At 38.8% G+C, this 14,746-nt stretch overlaps 2 protein-coding genes across 11 annotated transcripts in view; one reads left to right on the plus strand and one right to left on the minus strand.

The window, feature by feature from the left end:
* dlg1b (discs large MAGUK scaffold protein 1b) overlaps nt 1-14,746 on the minus strand; it is a 166,502-nt gene that overhangs the window by 91,003 nt on the left and 60,753 nt on the right. The gene's annotated exons all lie outside the window — the stretch shown is intronic.
* LOC306943877 (uncharacterized protein) lies at nt 6,063-8,077 on the plus strand. Its single transcript, XM_079530398.1, has 4 exons — nt 6,063-6,289; nt 6,569-6,736; nt 7,434-7,529; nt 7,708-8,077. The coding sequence occupies exons 1-4, from the start codon at nt 6,188-6,190 to the stop codon at nt 8,017-8,019; spliced, it is 678 nt and encodes a 225-aa protein (XP_079386524.1). The 5' UTR covers nt 6,063-6,187; the 3' UTR covers nt 8,020-8,077.

A 14,746-nucleotide genomic window follows, 5' to 3' on the forward strand; every position in this document is an offset into this window, starting at 1 on the left:
ACACACACACACACACACACACTGTATTTCCAAACGGTCAAAGCCTCCTAAAAAAATTGAGTTGCCTGACCTAAAAGATGCATTAAACATTATATCACCTCAAACGGTATGAGTTATCAGAGCACATTTCAAACTTCAAGTGAACAATCCTTAGCTTCTTTAATTCATTTCAATGCATGTCAGTACTGAGTGCTCAAAGCGCCGCAGCCGATCCGAGTGACGTCACGTACGTGCTGAACGTCAGTTTCCCTTCTCAAAACTGGAAAGCCGCCATTTTTTCAGTGCGCTAAAACCCCGCTCAACCAAAGCAACAAGCTGTCAAGCCTGCTGCAGCCTGCAACTGAACACCGATACGGGTACGTTATTAATTGGTTTAGAACCATATAGACATTACTCATTACATTGTTTCAGTTGTTGGTGTTACTTTGTGCATGTGTACATTTAGCTATAGTATAGTAAAGGCTCCCGCCGAGTCCCGCAGTAACCTCCCGCTTCCTCCTCCCGTTAGCGTAACATGCTAGCGATGTTGTTTTAGTAGCAACAGTCTGCAGGCTGTATTAAACATTACGAACGTTAATGACGATTATGCCGACATATAGACCTTACTCATTAAATTGTTTCAGTAGTTGGTGTTACTTTGTGCATGTGTACAGTTGTAGATTCAGCCATAGTAAAGGCTCCCGAATCCCGCAGCAGCAGTAATAACCTCCTCCTCCTCCTCCCGTTAGCTTAGCATGCTTAGCTATTTTAGTAGACTGTTGGTCTGCAGGCTGTATTAAACATCACGAACGTTAATGACTTATGCCGACTTTACATGTCAATGGAATTATGTCCATGGTCGTCATCCTGTTTCAGTAAAGGTATTAGTAATATTATTTAAAGTCACGCCACCAGGCTACTGTGGAAAGCACTGTTTGTGGTGGTCGACGTGCCCAGTAATAATTTAATCTTGTCGGTGGAAATATTTCCATTAACGTCACCATATGTTTCAGTAAAGGTGATATAATTTAACGTCGCACTACCAGGCTTCTATTTATTTATTAATGCTTAGATTGTCTTGTGTTTAGAGCCCCGTTCTGATACTGTGGTTTTGTGTTGGAAAAAAAAGGATTGCAGCCTGTCTTAACTTTTAATCTCATCTCTTTTCAGTTTGGAAACAAACAAGAAGAGCTGAAGAAGTCAGTGTGGTATGTACTATTGACATGGTCAGACAGACTGACTTGGCGGTGCAAACTTTGTACTGCCAATTTTGAGAAAAGAGCTCAGCTGCTGGAACATTTCACATACAGCCATAGAACACCCAGGTTAATTTCTGTTTGTGCACAACATGGCGGCATTAAATGTGATAAATGCTCCGTTTGTACTCACCCATTAAATAATTCCAAAGACGTGGAGTAAAATATGGTCCTCTAGTTTCATATCCATGTGAAAGTTCTGGCACAAAACGTGTATTTAGTCAATTATATGACTTAATTTATCAAAACTTCCTCTGATCACCACAAACGTCATCACCAATTGACCAGGGAAGCACAAATGTTTGGGACACACAATTGGCAGGTGCCTTTCGTTAGGTGCTGGGTAATTAATCACACCACTTGCCAATTGTGTGACCCAACCTTTTGTGTTTCCCTGGTCAATTGGTGATTACGTCTGCGGTAAACAACAGGAAGTATTGGTAAAATCAGTCCATCGATCATTCCGGGCCCCTAAAATGTGATAAACGGAGCATTTATCACATTTAGGCAGCCCATAATTCAATTCAACCAGGAGCGGATGGAAGGGTTCTATGCCTGTGATACATGATAATTTACGAAGTTAATATGAATGATCACAGACATTCTAGGTCTACTGGAACACTACCGTTTGCATCATAGCAATGTCTCCTCAGTCAGTCAGTTGCCCTGTCTCTACAATGACATTTCAGTCAATAAATGCTTTGAAATTTCACTTATCCAGGCTACATACCCAGAATGTTGTTCCAAGTTACAATGAGCTGGAAAATGTGTCATTTGTCTGTGCAGTGTGTAAATTCAGACAACCTTTTAATTACACAATTAACTCTCTTTAGTCATTTAAGGACACATTTAAGCACTCCCGCAAGTGGCCAAAGACAAAGAAGCATTTCAGCCTGTCTTAACTTTTAATCTCATCTCTTTTCAGCTTGAAAACAAACAAGAAGAGCTGAAAAAGAGGTCAGTGCTATTGACATGGTCAGACAATGGCTTGGCGGTGCAAACTTTGTACTGCCAATTTTGAGAAAAGAGCTCAGCTGCTGGAACACTACCGTTTGCATCATAGCAATGTCTCCTCAGTCAGTCAGTTGCCCTGTCTCTACAATGACTGTGTGTGCACATTTCAGTCAATAAATGCTTTGAAAATTCACTTATCCAGGCTACATACCCAGAATGTTGTTCAAAGTTACAATGTGCTGGAAAATGTGTCATTTGTCTGTGCAGTGTGTAAATTCAGACAACCTTTTAATGACACAACTCTCTTTAGTCATTTAAGGACACATTTAAGACACAGTGAGACGGTGGTTTGTCCATTCAAAAATTGTAACTACAGCACAAATGTTTATTCCTCCTTCAATACCCACAAAAGTAGGAGTCATGCAAATTGTGAAGTCTCTGATTTTAAGACTGACATTGTCTTGATGGAAACAGACTGCCAACTTAGTCAAAGTGAAGTTCAAACTGATGAGGCTGGGCCCTCTCAGAGTCAGAATGTTGAACTGGATGCTCCAGATAATCCTATTGAGTTTAATGACCCTGGTGAATTGCAATCTCAACTGAGAGACAACTTGGCTTCTCTGTTCTTGAAAATGCAGAGTGTTCTGCATGTATCGGAGATGGCAATACAAGACATAGTTGAAAATTTGGCACAAATATTAATTTTGTCCAAACCCCTTGTGAAAGACTCTGTCATTAAGGTTTTAGGAGAGCATGGCCATTCTTTGAACGATGCCCTTCTTAATGCATTGGTGGAAGCTGTCATGAAAAGTAATGTGTTTGTCAGTGCTACTGCTGAACGTGCAGAGCTGTCCACTACTAAGCGAAGGAAAACATTTGTAAAGAATAACTACCCTCTGGTAATGCCTGTAGAATATGATGTGCCAGCTGTGGATTCCATTAGACACACAGCAGTGTATGTTCCAGTATTACAGATGCTCCAAACAATGTTTAAGAATACAGATCTACTTGACAAGATTCAAGAAGCTAAACCATCGCCACCTGGCATGTACATGTCTCATGAAGATGGCACATATTTCAAAGACAATCCGTTGTTGTCAGAAACAGGAGAGCTGAAGTTATCACTAATCTTGTACATGGATGACCTAGAAGTAGCCAATCCTTTAGGCACATCTAGAAAGATCCACAAGCTTTGTGCAGTATACTGGTTGTTAGCTAATATACCCAGTGAGTATCGGTCCAGCCTTCATGTCATACAGCTAGGAATGCTGTTCAAAGTACCTGATCTGGAGAGTTGTACTTATGAAAGTCTTCTTTCACCTTTGTTGAAGGATTTGCAAACACTTGAGCAGGATGGTGTTTTTATTGAGTCTCTTGGGCAATGTGTAAAAGGCACTGTCATGTGTGTTGCAGCCGATAATTTGGGTGCCCATGGTCTTGCAGGTTTTGCACGGTGTTTCAACAGAAACTATATCTGCAGATTTTGTTGCTGTACTTATGATGAGATGCAGTCCACAGAAGTTTCTGAAGGAGAGTTTAGCATGAGAACAAGGGCCTGCCATGATGTTCATGTGCAGAATGCTGTGCAAGGAGAAAAGGCGTATTTGGGTGTCACAGCTGAGTGTGCTCTCAATACGTCATTGCAGCATTTTCATCCTGTTGATGGTTTCCCGCCTGATGTACTTCATGACCTTTTTGAGGGTATTGTGCCAGTTGAGTTGGCCCTGTGCATCGGCGAGATGATTCGTCGGAAGTATTTCACACTGGAATATCTAAAGGCAAAGATTAAAGATTTTCCATATGAGCACTATGATAAGGTTGATAAACCTAAACCAATCTCAAAGACTTTTGCGAAAAAGAAAAGCATAGGTGGAAATGGGCATGAAAATTCTACTCTAATCAGGTTATTGCCGCTTCTGGTAGGGAGTAAAATTCCTGAAGGTGACAACACATGGGCCATACTGATGGACCTGAAAGAAATTGTGCAGATGGCGCTGTCCCCATCTTTCACAGAGGAGTCCATACAGTACATGCAGACTAAAATAAGTGATCACAGACAGGGTCTTAAAGCTATGTTTCCTGACTTTAAGCTCAGACCCAAACATCATTACATTGAGCACTACCCAGAAATGACAAAGCGATTTGGGCCTCTTGTTCATCTATGGACCATGAGGTTTGAGGGAAAGCACAGATTTTTCAAAAGGGTTGTACATGACGCACTGAATTTCAAGAATGTCTTGAAAACTCTTGCAACCAGGCATCAATATATGATGGCGTATCACCTCAGTGAACCATCATTTTTCAAACCCCACACACAAGCCTCAAGTCTCAGCTCTGTCCAAGTCACCACACTCCCGCAAGTGGCGAAAGACTTCATTGAGACACAGACAAACAGCCAAATCATATACAGCGCATCAAAGATCTCCATAAAGGGCACAGAGTTTGCAAAAGGCATGTTTGTTTCTGTAGGCCACAGTGGAGGACTTCCAAACTTCAGCAGAATTGATCAGGTTCTGCTTGTGAACAACTCTGTGTCCTTTCTTTGCAGTAACTACGAGTGCTGGTACAGGGAGCATTTGAGATCATTTGAGCTGACCTCCACAGGCCACATGTCTGTGCATCAATTGTCAGATTTAAATGACACATTACCTCTCACAGCGTACAGTACTGATGAGCATTTAATGTTAACGCAGAGAAGATTCATTTTGATCAGAGACTTGCAGGGCTAACCACTTGAACCGTGATGTCCATATTCTGGGGTGAACATTCAGTGGAAATTGCCAATCTACAAGCTCACATCACGTTGCAACATGTTGTGAACTTGTAGATTGGCTATTTCCGACAGATTTGGTGTACAGGTTAGTACAGAGCCTGGGGGAATACAATACAAGTACTGTATATAGGGTTTAACTGGTTAAAATGTTTTGAGGGCCAATACAGTCCCTTGAAACGGTGGAGAAAATAATCAGGCCATTGATAAATGAGTGCAATCAGTGAAACTGCCCATCACAACAGCCCTGTAGAGATTTTGTTTATTGCAAACAGCAGTAAAAATGTTAAAACTGCTGGCAGTTCTTTAGAGCAATATCCTGATTTAAGTGTTATCCAAGTGAATGTCAATCATTAATACATTGTTTTCTTTATACTAGGAAATGGCAGCTCAAAACTTCCTACTTCATGTCCATACTTCCAAAGAAATCGTCAGGAAGATGACATTAACTTCACGCCCAGAATCTGTGGATGAGCTAAAAACTGCGATGAAAGAAAAGTTTAAGCTAGACTTTGACTTTAGCCTATCGTACGAAGATCCAGATTTCAATGGGCAGTTAGCTTCCCTTTTAGACATTGAGGAACTTCCACAGAAAGCTGTGCTGAAAGTGATTAGATCTGAGAGTGTGGCCAGCGCAGATTCATCAGATGGTACAATATGTGACCTCCATGCCACTGATTTAGACAGGCCCAGATGGCCACCTTCTGTGCCCACCTTCTCATATGAGGTAGAAATCATACTTGGTGATGGAAATGTAGCTTATGAGAGAACGGGGAGAAATCTGAAGTTATCTAGGGGACAGAAGCATAACATTCTAGAGACCCTTGCTTCTCTTATATATAGCTTCAACAAAGCATACCCCAGTGACAAGGAAGTTTCACTGATAGCAGAAGCACTTGTCACCAAGCATCCCTGTCTGAAAGAGCCAGGATCTGGGACAGGATTCTCTGGTTGGAAAAATAGTCTGAAGTGGAAGATGGGGAACTACCGTGCTAAGTTGAGTCATGCAGGATGCCAAGAGGTAGCTGTCAATTCAGGGAAAAGAAGCAGAAACGATCCAGAAAGAGAATCTCCCCACACTAACATTAAAAGGCCACATAGGGAAGAGGTGAATTTCCTCCCTAACTTCCCAAGGGGTGAAGATGTTGCAAGCCTTGAGCGACAGAGACTGCAGATTGTAGAAGAAGTTAAGAAGACCGAAAAGAACCTTCCCCTGATCGGAAAGTTAATGCAGACCACCTTGGCTTTGCGGCGCAAAGAAATCATCAATGATGGCCCAGCTGTGACTGAGATCCTGGAACGCTGGCCTGCCCTCAAACTGCAGTCACAGGTAAAACTTTGTTTCTACAGTTCACCTATTTATTGAACTTTTTTTTACAGCAGCAGTGGCTCAGGAGGTGGTAGTATCTGTCTTGAAATCCAAAGGTTGATGGTTTGATCCCCAGCTCTTCCTGGCAAGGAGGAGCAAGACATTTAATCCCCAACTGCTCCATTCACATGCATTTAATGTATCATTTTTCTTTTCAGATTTTTCCCTTTCAGAGAGGACACACTGTACACACTGTCTATACAGTATACTGTGACTTAAAGTCATTGTATTGTTTTGCAGATCTGTGCAGAGTTCCACAGAATCTCGAACGTCAACCTGAGGAACCGCTTTTATGCCGAGTTGGACCGTCATGCCCCTCGTCTTCAGAGCCTGTTCAGGAAGAAAGCTGGACGTACAGGGAAAGTTGCTGAAGTCCTCACTCAGCTCTTCACGACTTATGACCTCCAGGTAAGTTGTTGAAACGGATAGTTCTGTTTTTAGTACTAGCCTGGCATGCCAGGTATTTTCACCATGTGCGTGCCACTGTAACCATTGATTTATAATACAGAAATGTCGACCACTTATGTTATTTTATGTGCTCTATACTTGGTCGGATACTTTTGATGATTAATTTAATTCAATGGGGCGTGACATGAAGTTGATCGGCTCATGTGTGGTTGGGTCTAGAGTCTCTCCTTCCTCTTACAACACAGATTATCTATTCCATAGTACAGATCGTCTGTGTTGTATTGTTTAGAGGAAGATGAGAGCCCACATTTCTAGTAACTGGTGTGCTGACCATGATATTACTGTGCTTGACTGGCCAGCCAACTGGCCTGACCTGAAGCTCATAATCTGTGTTGTATTGTCAAGAGGAAGAGGCCAGAGGACCCCCCTCCCCAGAAGCAAATATTTGAGTTAAAATGTTTGAATATATTCTTTCACAGCAAAGGTTTATGCCACATTTTCATAAATTACAAGCTCATAGTGTGACACTTGGTGCCGTGCTATGAGCTTGTAGATCTGCTATTTTCCAACAGCTGGAGTTTAAAATAATGGTTAAAGTCGTTAAAAGCTGTAAGGTGACACGGATGCGTCCTCAGGTCTAAATGGGCTAATATGGACATGGTTTCTGCCTGACTGACAATATTTTCTCTAACTAAAGGAACAACTTGATGTCGAGACCAGACGTGCTGCAGTCCTCCGTGCTCTCACGGCATACCTCCAGGAAGATGACTCCAGCTTTCTGAAGAAGTGGGATGTAAGTCACATTATCTAATACGACTAAATTAGATTTTAGTCATCAGAGGATAGACTGCTAAAATCAGAAATCAAGGATGTGTTGAATATGCTGTCCAGTCATGAATGCCTGCCTGTCATAGAACAAGTGTATGATACATAAGGGGTTTTAATTTCTATTTTCTCCTGTTCGTTGTTAGGTGTCTACTGATCCAGACATTGGTGACGTAACAGTTGGGCTCCTCTTGATCGATGCCAATCCAACCGATGCTACGTTCTTCTGCCCAGGGAAGATTGCTGTTGTGCTTGAGGGTAACATAATCATTGATTTCCCCACATATGCTGAAGCGTTTGTTATGCTTTTTGCACTGATCTATGCACTGCATCTAAGTTACCCTAAAGCACTGGCCAATACATTTGATTTTACCCAGAAAGTTTTGATGGGGCTGGATGATGGGAAGCTGAAGCCCAGGGTGTTGAGCCTTAAGAATGACCTTTTGGCAGTAGAGTAAGGGTGTTTCTCTATTTATTTTTATTAGTTTTTTGCACACAGTGAAAGTTTTTTTTTTTTTTCTTTCATAGAGAGCTTGCACCTTGATTGATATCCTTCACTTGCACTAAAATAACAGTCTTGCACTGAAAATTATAGGCGTTATTCTTTTTCTATTTTTTGGAAAACATCCTTGTGATGTGCTATGTTTTTCTTACCTGAAAACATCTTAGTGATGGTTTTTGAAAGTGTTCTTATTGCATTTGAGTGTTACGGTTTAAAACAAGTACCACTAGGTGGATGTGTAAACAGTATGGCATATTTGCCATGAACCAAACCTTGATGACATACCATGTGGGTATGGGCTCTTCTTGATAAATGCCACGTGCTTATGCCTAGAGAAGATTACGGTCGTACTTGAGGGTAACATTGATTTCCCCACATATGCTGAAGCGTTTGTTATGCTTTTTGCACTGATCTATGCACTGCATCTAAGTTACCCTAAAGCACTGGCCAATACATTTGATTTTACCCAGAAAGTTTTGATGGGGCTGGATGATGGGAAGCTGAAGCCCAGGGTGTTGAGCCTTAAGAATGACCTTTTGGCAGTAGAGTAAGGGTGTTTCTCTATTTCTTTTTATTAGTTTTTTGCACACAGTGAAAGTTTTTTTTTTTTTTCTTTCATAGAGAGCTTGCACCTTGATTGATATCCTTCAATTGCACTAAAATAACAGTCTTGCACTGAAAATGATAGGCGTTATTCTTTTTCTATTTTTTGGAAAACATCCTTGTGATGTGCTATGTTTTTCTTACCTGAAAACATCTTAGTGATGGTTTTTGAAAGTGTTCTTATTGCATTTGAGTGTTACTGTTTAAAACAAGTACCACTAGGTGGCTGTGTAAACAGTTTGGCATATTTGCCATGAACCAAACATTGATGACATACCATGGGGGTATGGGCTCTTCTTGATAAATGCCACGTGCTTATGCCTAGAGAAGATTACGGTCGTACTTGAGGGTAACATTGATTTCCCCACATGCACTGAAGCGTTTGTCATGCTTTAAGTTACCCAAAGAGTTGGCCAATTTTTGTTTGCAGTGTTTTTCCTTTTTGAAATCATAGAGAGGTTGCACCTTGTTTTTACAACATTAAATGTGTTTCTTTTTCAAATTGTAGAGGTTGCACCTTTAATTGATATGCTTTAATTGCACTACAGTTACTTTTTGGACTGCTCTTTGATATAATTCCATTTTATATTTTTTGAAAACATCTTAGTAATCTTTTTGAAAGTTTTCTTATTAATTTACTGTTACCGTATATCTATTCTACGTCCGAGCATAGACATGGTCGAGCTGAAAAAGTCAGTGTGGTATTGACATGGTCAGACAATGGCTTTGTAAACTTTGTACTGCCAATTTTGAGAAAAGAGCATAGCTGCTGGAACACTTCCGTTTGCATCATAGCAATGTCTCCTCAGTCAGTCAGTTGCCCTGTCTCTACAATGACTGCTTTGAAAATGCACTTATCCAGGCTACATACCTAGAATGTTGTTCAAAGTTACAATGAGCTGGAAAATGTGTAATTTGTCTGTGCAGTGTGTAAATTCAGACAACCTTTTAATGACATGACTCTTTAGTCATTTTAAGACTGACATTGTCTTGATGGAAACAGACTGCCAATTTAGTCAAAGTCAACTTTGAACTGGATGCTCCAGATAATCCTACTGAGTTTAATGACCCTGGTGAATTGCAATCTCAACTGAGAAACAACTTGGCTTCTCTGTTCTTGAAAATGCAGAGTGTTTTGCATGTATCAGAGATGGCAATACAAGACATAGTTGAAAATACAGCACAGATGTTTATTCCAATCAGAGGCCCTGCCTGCCTCTGATTGGCCTACCGACACTGCCGGCCTTTACCACTTGTTTCCTCCGAGGTGGAGGATACATGCTGGATAGTCTGCTGCGCGAGGTTACTCCATGGTGGGAAATAAATAATACAAGTACGATATAATACAAGAGAATGACAGCTTGGCATGCATAACAGTAACTTTTATTTTTGTAGAAGACAGGCAAACTAATAGTAATATTGTTTATGCTGTTGGCCTGTTTATTTGTATACATGTGTAAACTTGAAACATTATTGTACTGTAAATCTTTTCCCCTGATCTTTATCTTTTTAGTATAATAGTATTTAGTTTAACACCAACACTTTATTTAGAACACAGCCAAATCCAACCATAATACATTCAATCAAAGCAAACGGCACAAGTTTAGTTTAGTTATTAGTTTGCCTCTTCTACAAAAATTAAAGTTACAGTCGCGCGTGCCAATAATGCTGCCATTCTCTTGTACTTGTATTATTTCCCATTTTAGAGTTATCAATACTAGATTTGTATTGGTACTGTAAAATAGAAATATCAAGTTTATTTAACTTAAAAAAAATAGTACATGTAACAAACATGTTAGAGTTATCAATACTAGATTTGTATTAGTACTGTAAAATAGAAATATCAAGTTTATTTAACTTAAAAAAAATAGTACATGTAACAAACATTTTAGAGTTATCAATACTAGATTTGTAATACAAGAGAATGACAGCTTGGCATGCATAACAGTAACTTTTATTTTTGTAGAAGACAGGCAAACTAATAGTAATATTGTTTATGCTGTTGGCCTGTTTATTTGTATACATGTGTAAACTTGAAACATTATTGTACTGTAAATCTTTTCCCCTGATCTTTATCTTTTTAGTATAATAGTATTTAGTTTAACACCAACACTTTATTTAGAACACAGCCAAATCCAACCATAATACATTCAATCAAAGCAAACGGCACAAGTTTAGTTTAGTTATTAGTTTGCCTCTTCTACAAAAATTAAAGTTACAGTCGCGCGTGCCAATAATGCTGCCATTCTCTTGTACTTGTATTATTTCCCACCACGGAGTAACCTCGCGTATCGGAGGACAGTCTGGTGAGACCATGGGGGCTAGACAGGCTAGAAGGGCAGTGTCGGTAGGGTCTGTAGGCCAATCAGAGGCAGGTGGGGCCTTACCATGTCTATGCTCGGATGTAGAATAGATATACGCTTCACCAAGTACTATGTGGATGTGTAAACAGTATGGCATATTTGCCATATTGTGATGTTACTGTATTACGTCACCATGAGAAATTTGGTAAATCAATGAACTGAACTGTCTATGGCAATATTGGATTTTTATTATTTTAGCAGATTAAATGGTAATGTAAGTACCATGACTTTGTAAGATATTCAAATTGCTGAGCAAATTACTGAATCAGCCAAACGTATATTGCTTATCTGTTACGCTGCTTTTTCAAATTGGTTAATTAGCCAAACACATTGCTTATCTGATGGATCCATAAATAGTTTCTTAATTGATTTATCAAAATATAATCATGGTTCATTGTGTTTTATTGGACATTTCATTAGGCCCTTGGCCCCTTGCACTATTCTAGAAACAATGTTCAGAGTGTAAGTTTACACTGTATGAAAGTGAATATGGGTGAATCATACTGTGGTAGTTGTCACAATCAGATAATTCCATTGCAATGCTGGAAGGGTGATGTTTGTCACTGTACGTGCACCTACAGGCTGATGGACTTGAAAGTAATTGTGCAGATGGCCCTGTCCCCATCTTTCACAGGAGTCCATACAGTGCATCCAGAGTTTCCAGACTAAAATTAGTGATCACAGACAGGGTCTTAAAGCTATGTTTCCTGACTCAAACCCAAACATCATTACATTGAGCACTACCAAGAAATGACAAACTGATTTGGGCCTCCTGTTAGTAGGATGGGGGCTAGAATGTCCTACTGGTGGAAACTCCTTGCTGGTAGATGAGCCAGTAGGGTACACTACTGCTGCTGAAAGAAACTCCAATGTGTGGTGAGAAATGAATTGGCAAAATGACTAAATTGTGGAAAAATAATTGACTACTCTAAATTACAAAAACATTCACTTGGATAAAAATGTTCCAATAAATGATGTGGTGCTTAAACTTATTTACCTAGATTAGGTAATTTAAAAAAGAAAAGTGCAAGGGAACTAAGCTCTTAGGAACTATTGCTTCCTATAAACCCTGTTTCCAAATACCTGTATTTCTTTCCAGTGGGGTTATGGTGGACATTTTGGTCCTGAGTCCTATATTAGGATGTGCACAGCATAATATTTTGCACTGTTAAATGCATTGCTCTGTTCATCGTACAATTGTATAAGGGACAAAATGTTGATTGTTTACTTAATAAAAGTAACTTGTGTTTCAATCTTCTGTGTTAACCTGTTTTTAATTTACTTGAAATGTGTTTGTGTTTTAGAGTAAAAGCTGCTTCATTGTAATCGAAGTACCGCATCAGCATCACAGAAGCAAGCAACGGTAAGAGGGACAGCACTGGTGCTTGTTTATTAAGGTGCAAAGTACATACCAAGACTAACGTTTAGCTGTCTTCATCAGAGTCGTAGACTCGATGTATACATCAAAATTTGTCTTTTTTACTTTGAACCTTCAATAAAAAAGGGCTTTTACAGTCGGACCTGCTCCAGTGCCATCCTTCTGTTGCTGATTATTGTAAACATGGGTAATTCTTAAGTATAGGCAAGTTTGTAAAGCATTAAACATGAACTTTATCAGTTCATTTTTAATGCTTTAGAAACTTTCCTAAAGGTAACCTATTTTAGAGTTATTCTATTAGTACTGTAAAAATATAAATTGAGTTTTTTTAACCTAAAAAAATGAGTATATGTAACAAACATTTTTTGAGTTATCAATACTAGTTTTTTATCTGTACTGTAAAAGAGAAATATCAAGTTTATTTAACCTTAATAAATTAGTACATGTAACAAACATTTTAGAGTTATCAATACTAGATTTGTATTGGTACTGTAAAATAGAAATATCAAGTTTATTTAACTTAAAAAAAATAGTACATGTAACAAACATGTTAGAGTTATCAATACTAGATTTGTATTAGTACTGTAAAATAGAAATATCAAGTTTATTTAACTTAAAAAAAATAGTACATGTAACAAACATTTTAGAGTTATCAATACTAGATTTTTATTAGTACTGTAAAATAGAAATATCAAGTTCATTTAACTTAAAAAAAAAAGTACATGTAACAAACATTTTAGAGTTATCAATACTAGATTTGTATTAGTACTGTGAAAGAGAAATATCAAGTTTATTTAACTTAATCTTTTTGATGTAATCAGTTTCACCAAAAATGTTGAGTACTATTAACTTATCAGGTTTTACAGTGCACACACACACACACACACACACACACACGCCAGACAGACGTTATTTAGAGAGAGGCATGGAGGCAGAGACAGAGCCTTAACGGTTATGTTACTGTTATGTCTCAAATTAGCACATTCCCTCCCACCCAGTGCCGGGGAAATCCGCGATATAAGCATACATCTTCATTCTAGGCCGTCTATCGACGCGCAATGGATTCACTTTCTTAGCGCGATCCAAGTTTAGAGTTTTATAAGGTCCCAAATATCGTAGTTTGTCTCATTTTGAGGAGAAAAGGGACTGGATCGGGGAGCTAACTATTTCCATAGACAAGAAAGTTCAAAGCACACATTACAGCGGTCACTCGATCCTGTAGGTCAGGGGTGTCCAAACTTTTTTCAAAGGGGGCCATATTAGAAAATATGAAAGCAAGGGCAAACTACATAACGTGGCTTCGAATTTAAACAATTCATTGGTCTTTTGTCAGGTGTGTGCTGTGAACAAAAAGTGTATCTCAGCCAAAAATAAAAGTATTCATTTTCAGAATGTCCCATTTGATACGTTTTTAAATGTATAAAAAATATTTTGAAAATAGCATGGCCGAAATGTATATAGGCCTGAAGTGTTACTATTACTATTAATCAAAGTAACTACTAGTAGTAACTAAAGTTTTCAAATACATTTAGTGGAGTAAAACTACAATATTTGGATCTGAGAAGTAGTGGAGTAGAAGTAAAAGTATTAGAAATTGTAAATATAAGGTGATATTCTGTAAAGTACAAATACCTCAAATGTACAGTACTTAAGTAAATGCATTTAGTGACTTTTCACCATTGTCAGTGACATGTATAGTAACATTACCTTTGTCTCTGGCTCCCCCTGCTGTATTTAAGAGGAAGTTAGGAGCTTCTTCATTCCATATTTTAGGCAAATCTTTTTAAAATGTTCAAAATCCTACTCTGAAATGGCATATGTTTTTCTACTTTACTGGAGTATTTCCAATAGTCTTACTTCTACTCCACTATATCTCGGATCCAAATATTGTACTTTTATTCCACTGACTGCATTTATTTGAAAACTTTAGTTACTAGTTACTTTGTTGATTTTGATTACAAAACATACGGCCATTTGGTAGTACAAGCTTCTACGATATTGTCTCTGTTGGGCGGAAACCTCATATGTCCAAAACCGTTACTTTTCACAATTCAAATAAAATAAAATAAAAGCTAAAATAGCAGATCTACACGCTCAAAACGAGCTTGTGGATCTGCTAATTTTTACCAGTGGCTTGAAAAGCACTGGTCAATGAATAGCCAAGAAAATTTCGACATACTGACGCATAGTTCTGATTGGCTGCCTTTCTACGCAACCCATAGAGCAACCAGACACGTTTAATGCCATAGTGGAAACGGTCACGCGAGCCCCATATAGCGCAGCAAAGCAGAGTACACGAGTCCGGACTCCGGAGCACACCCGCTGATTTAACAGTAAAA

This window comes from Electrona antarctica (genome assembly GCF_951216825.1).
Source record: "Electrona antarctica genome assembly, chromosome: 19".
Lineage (NCBI taxonomy): Eukaryota > Metazoa > Chordata > Actinopteri > Myctophiformes > Myctophidae > Electrona > Electrona antarctica.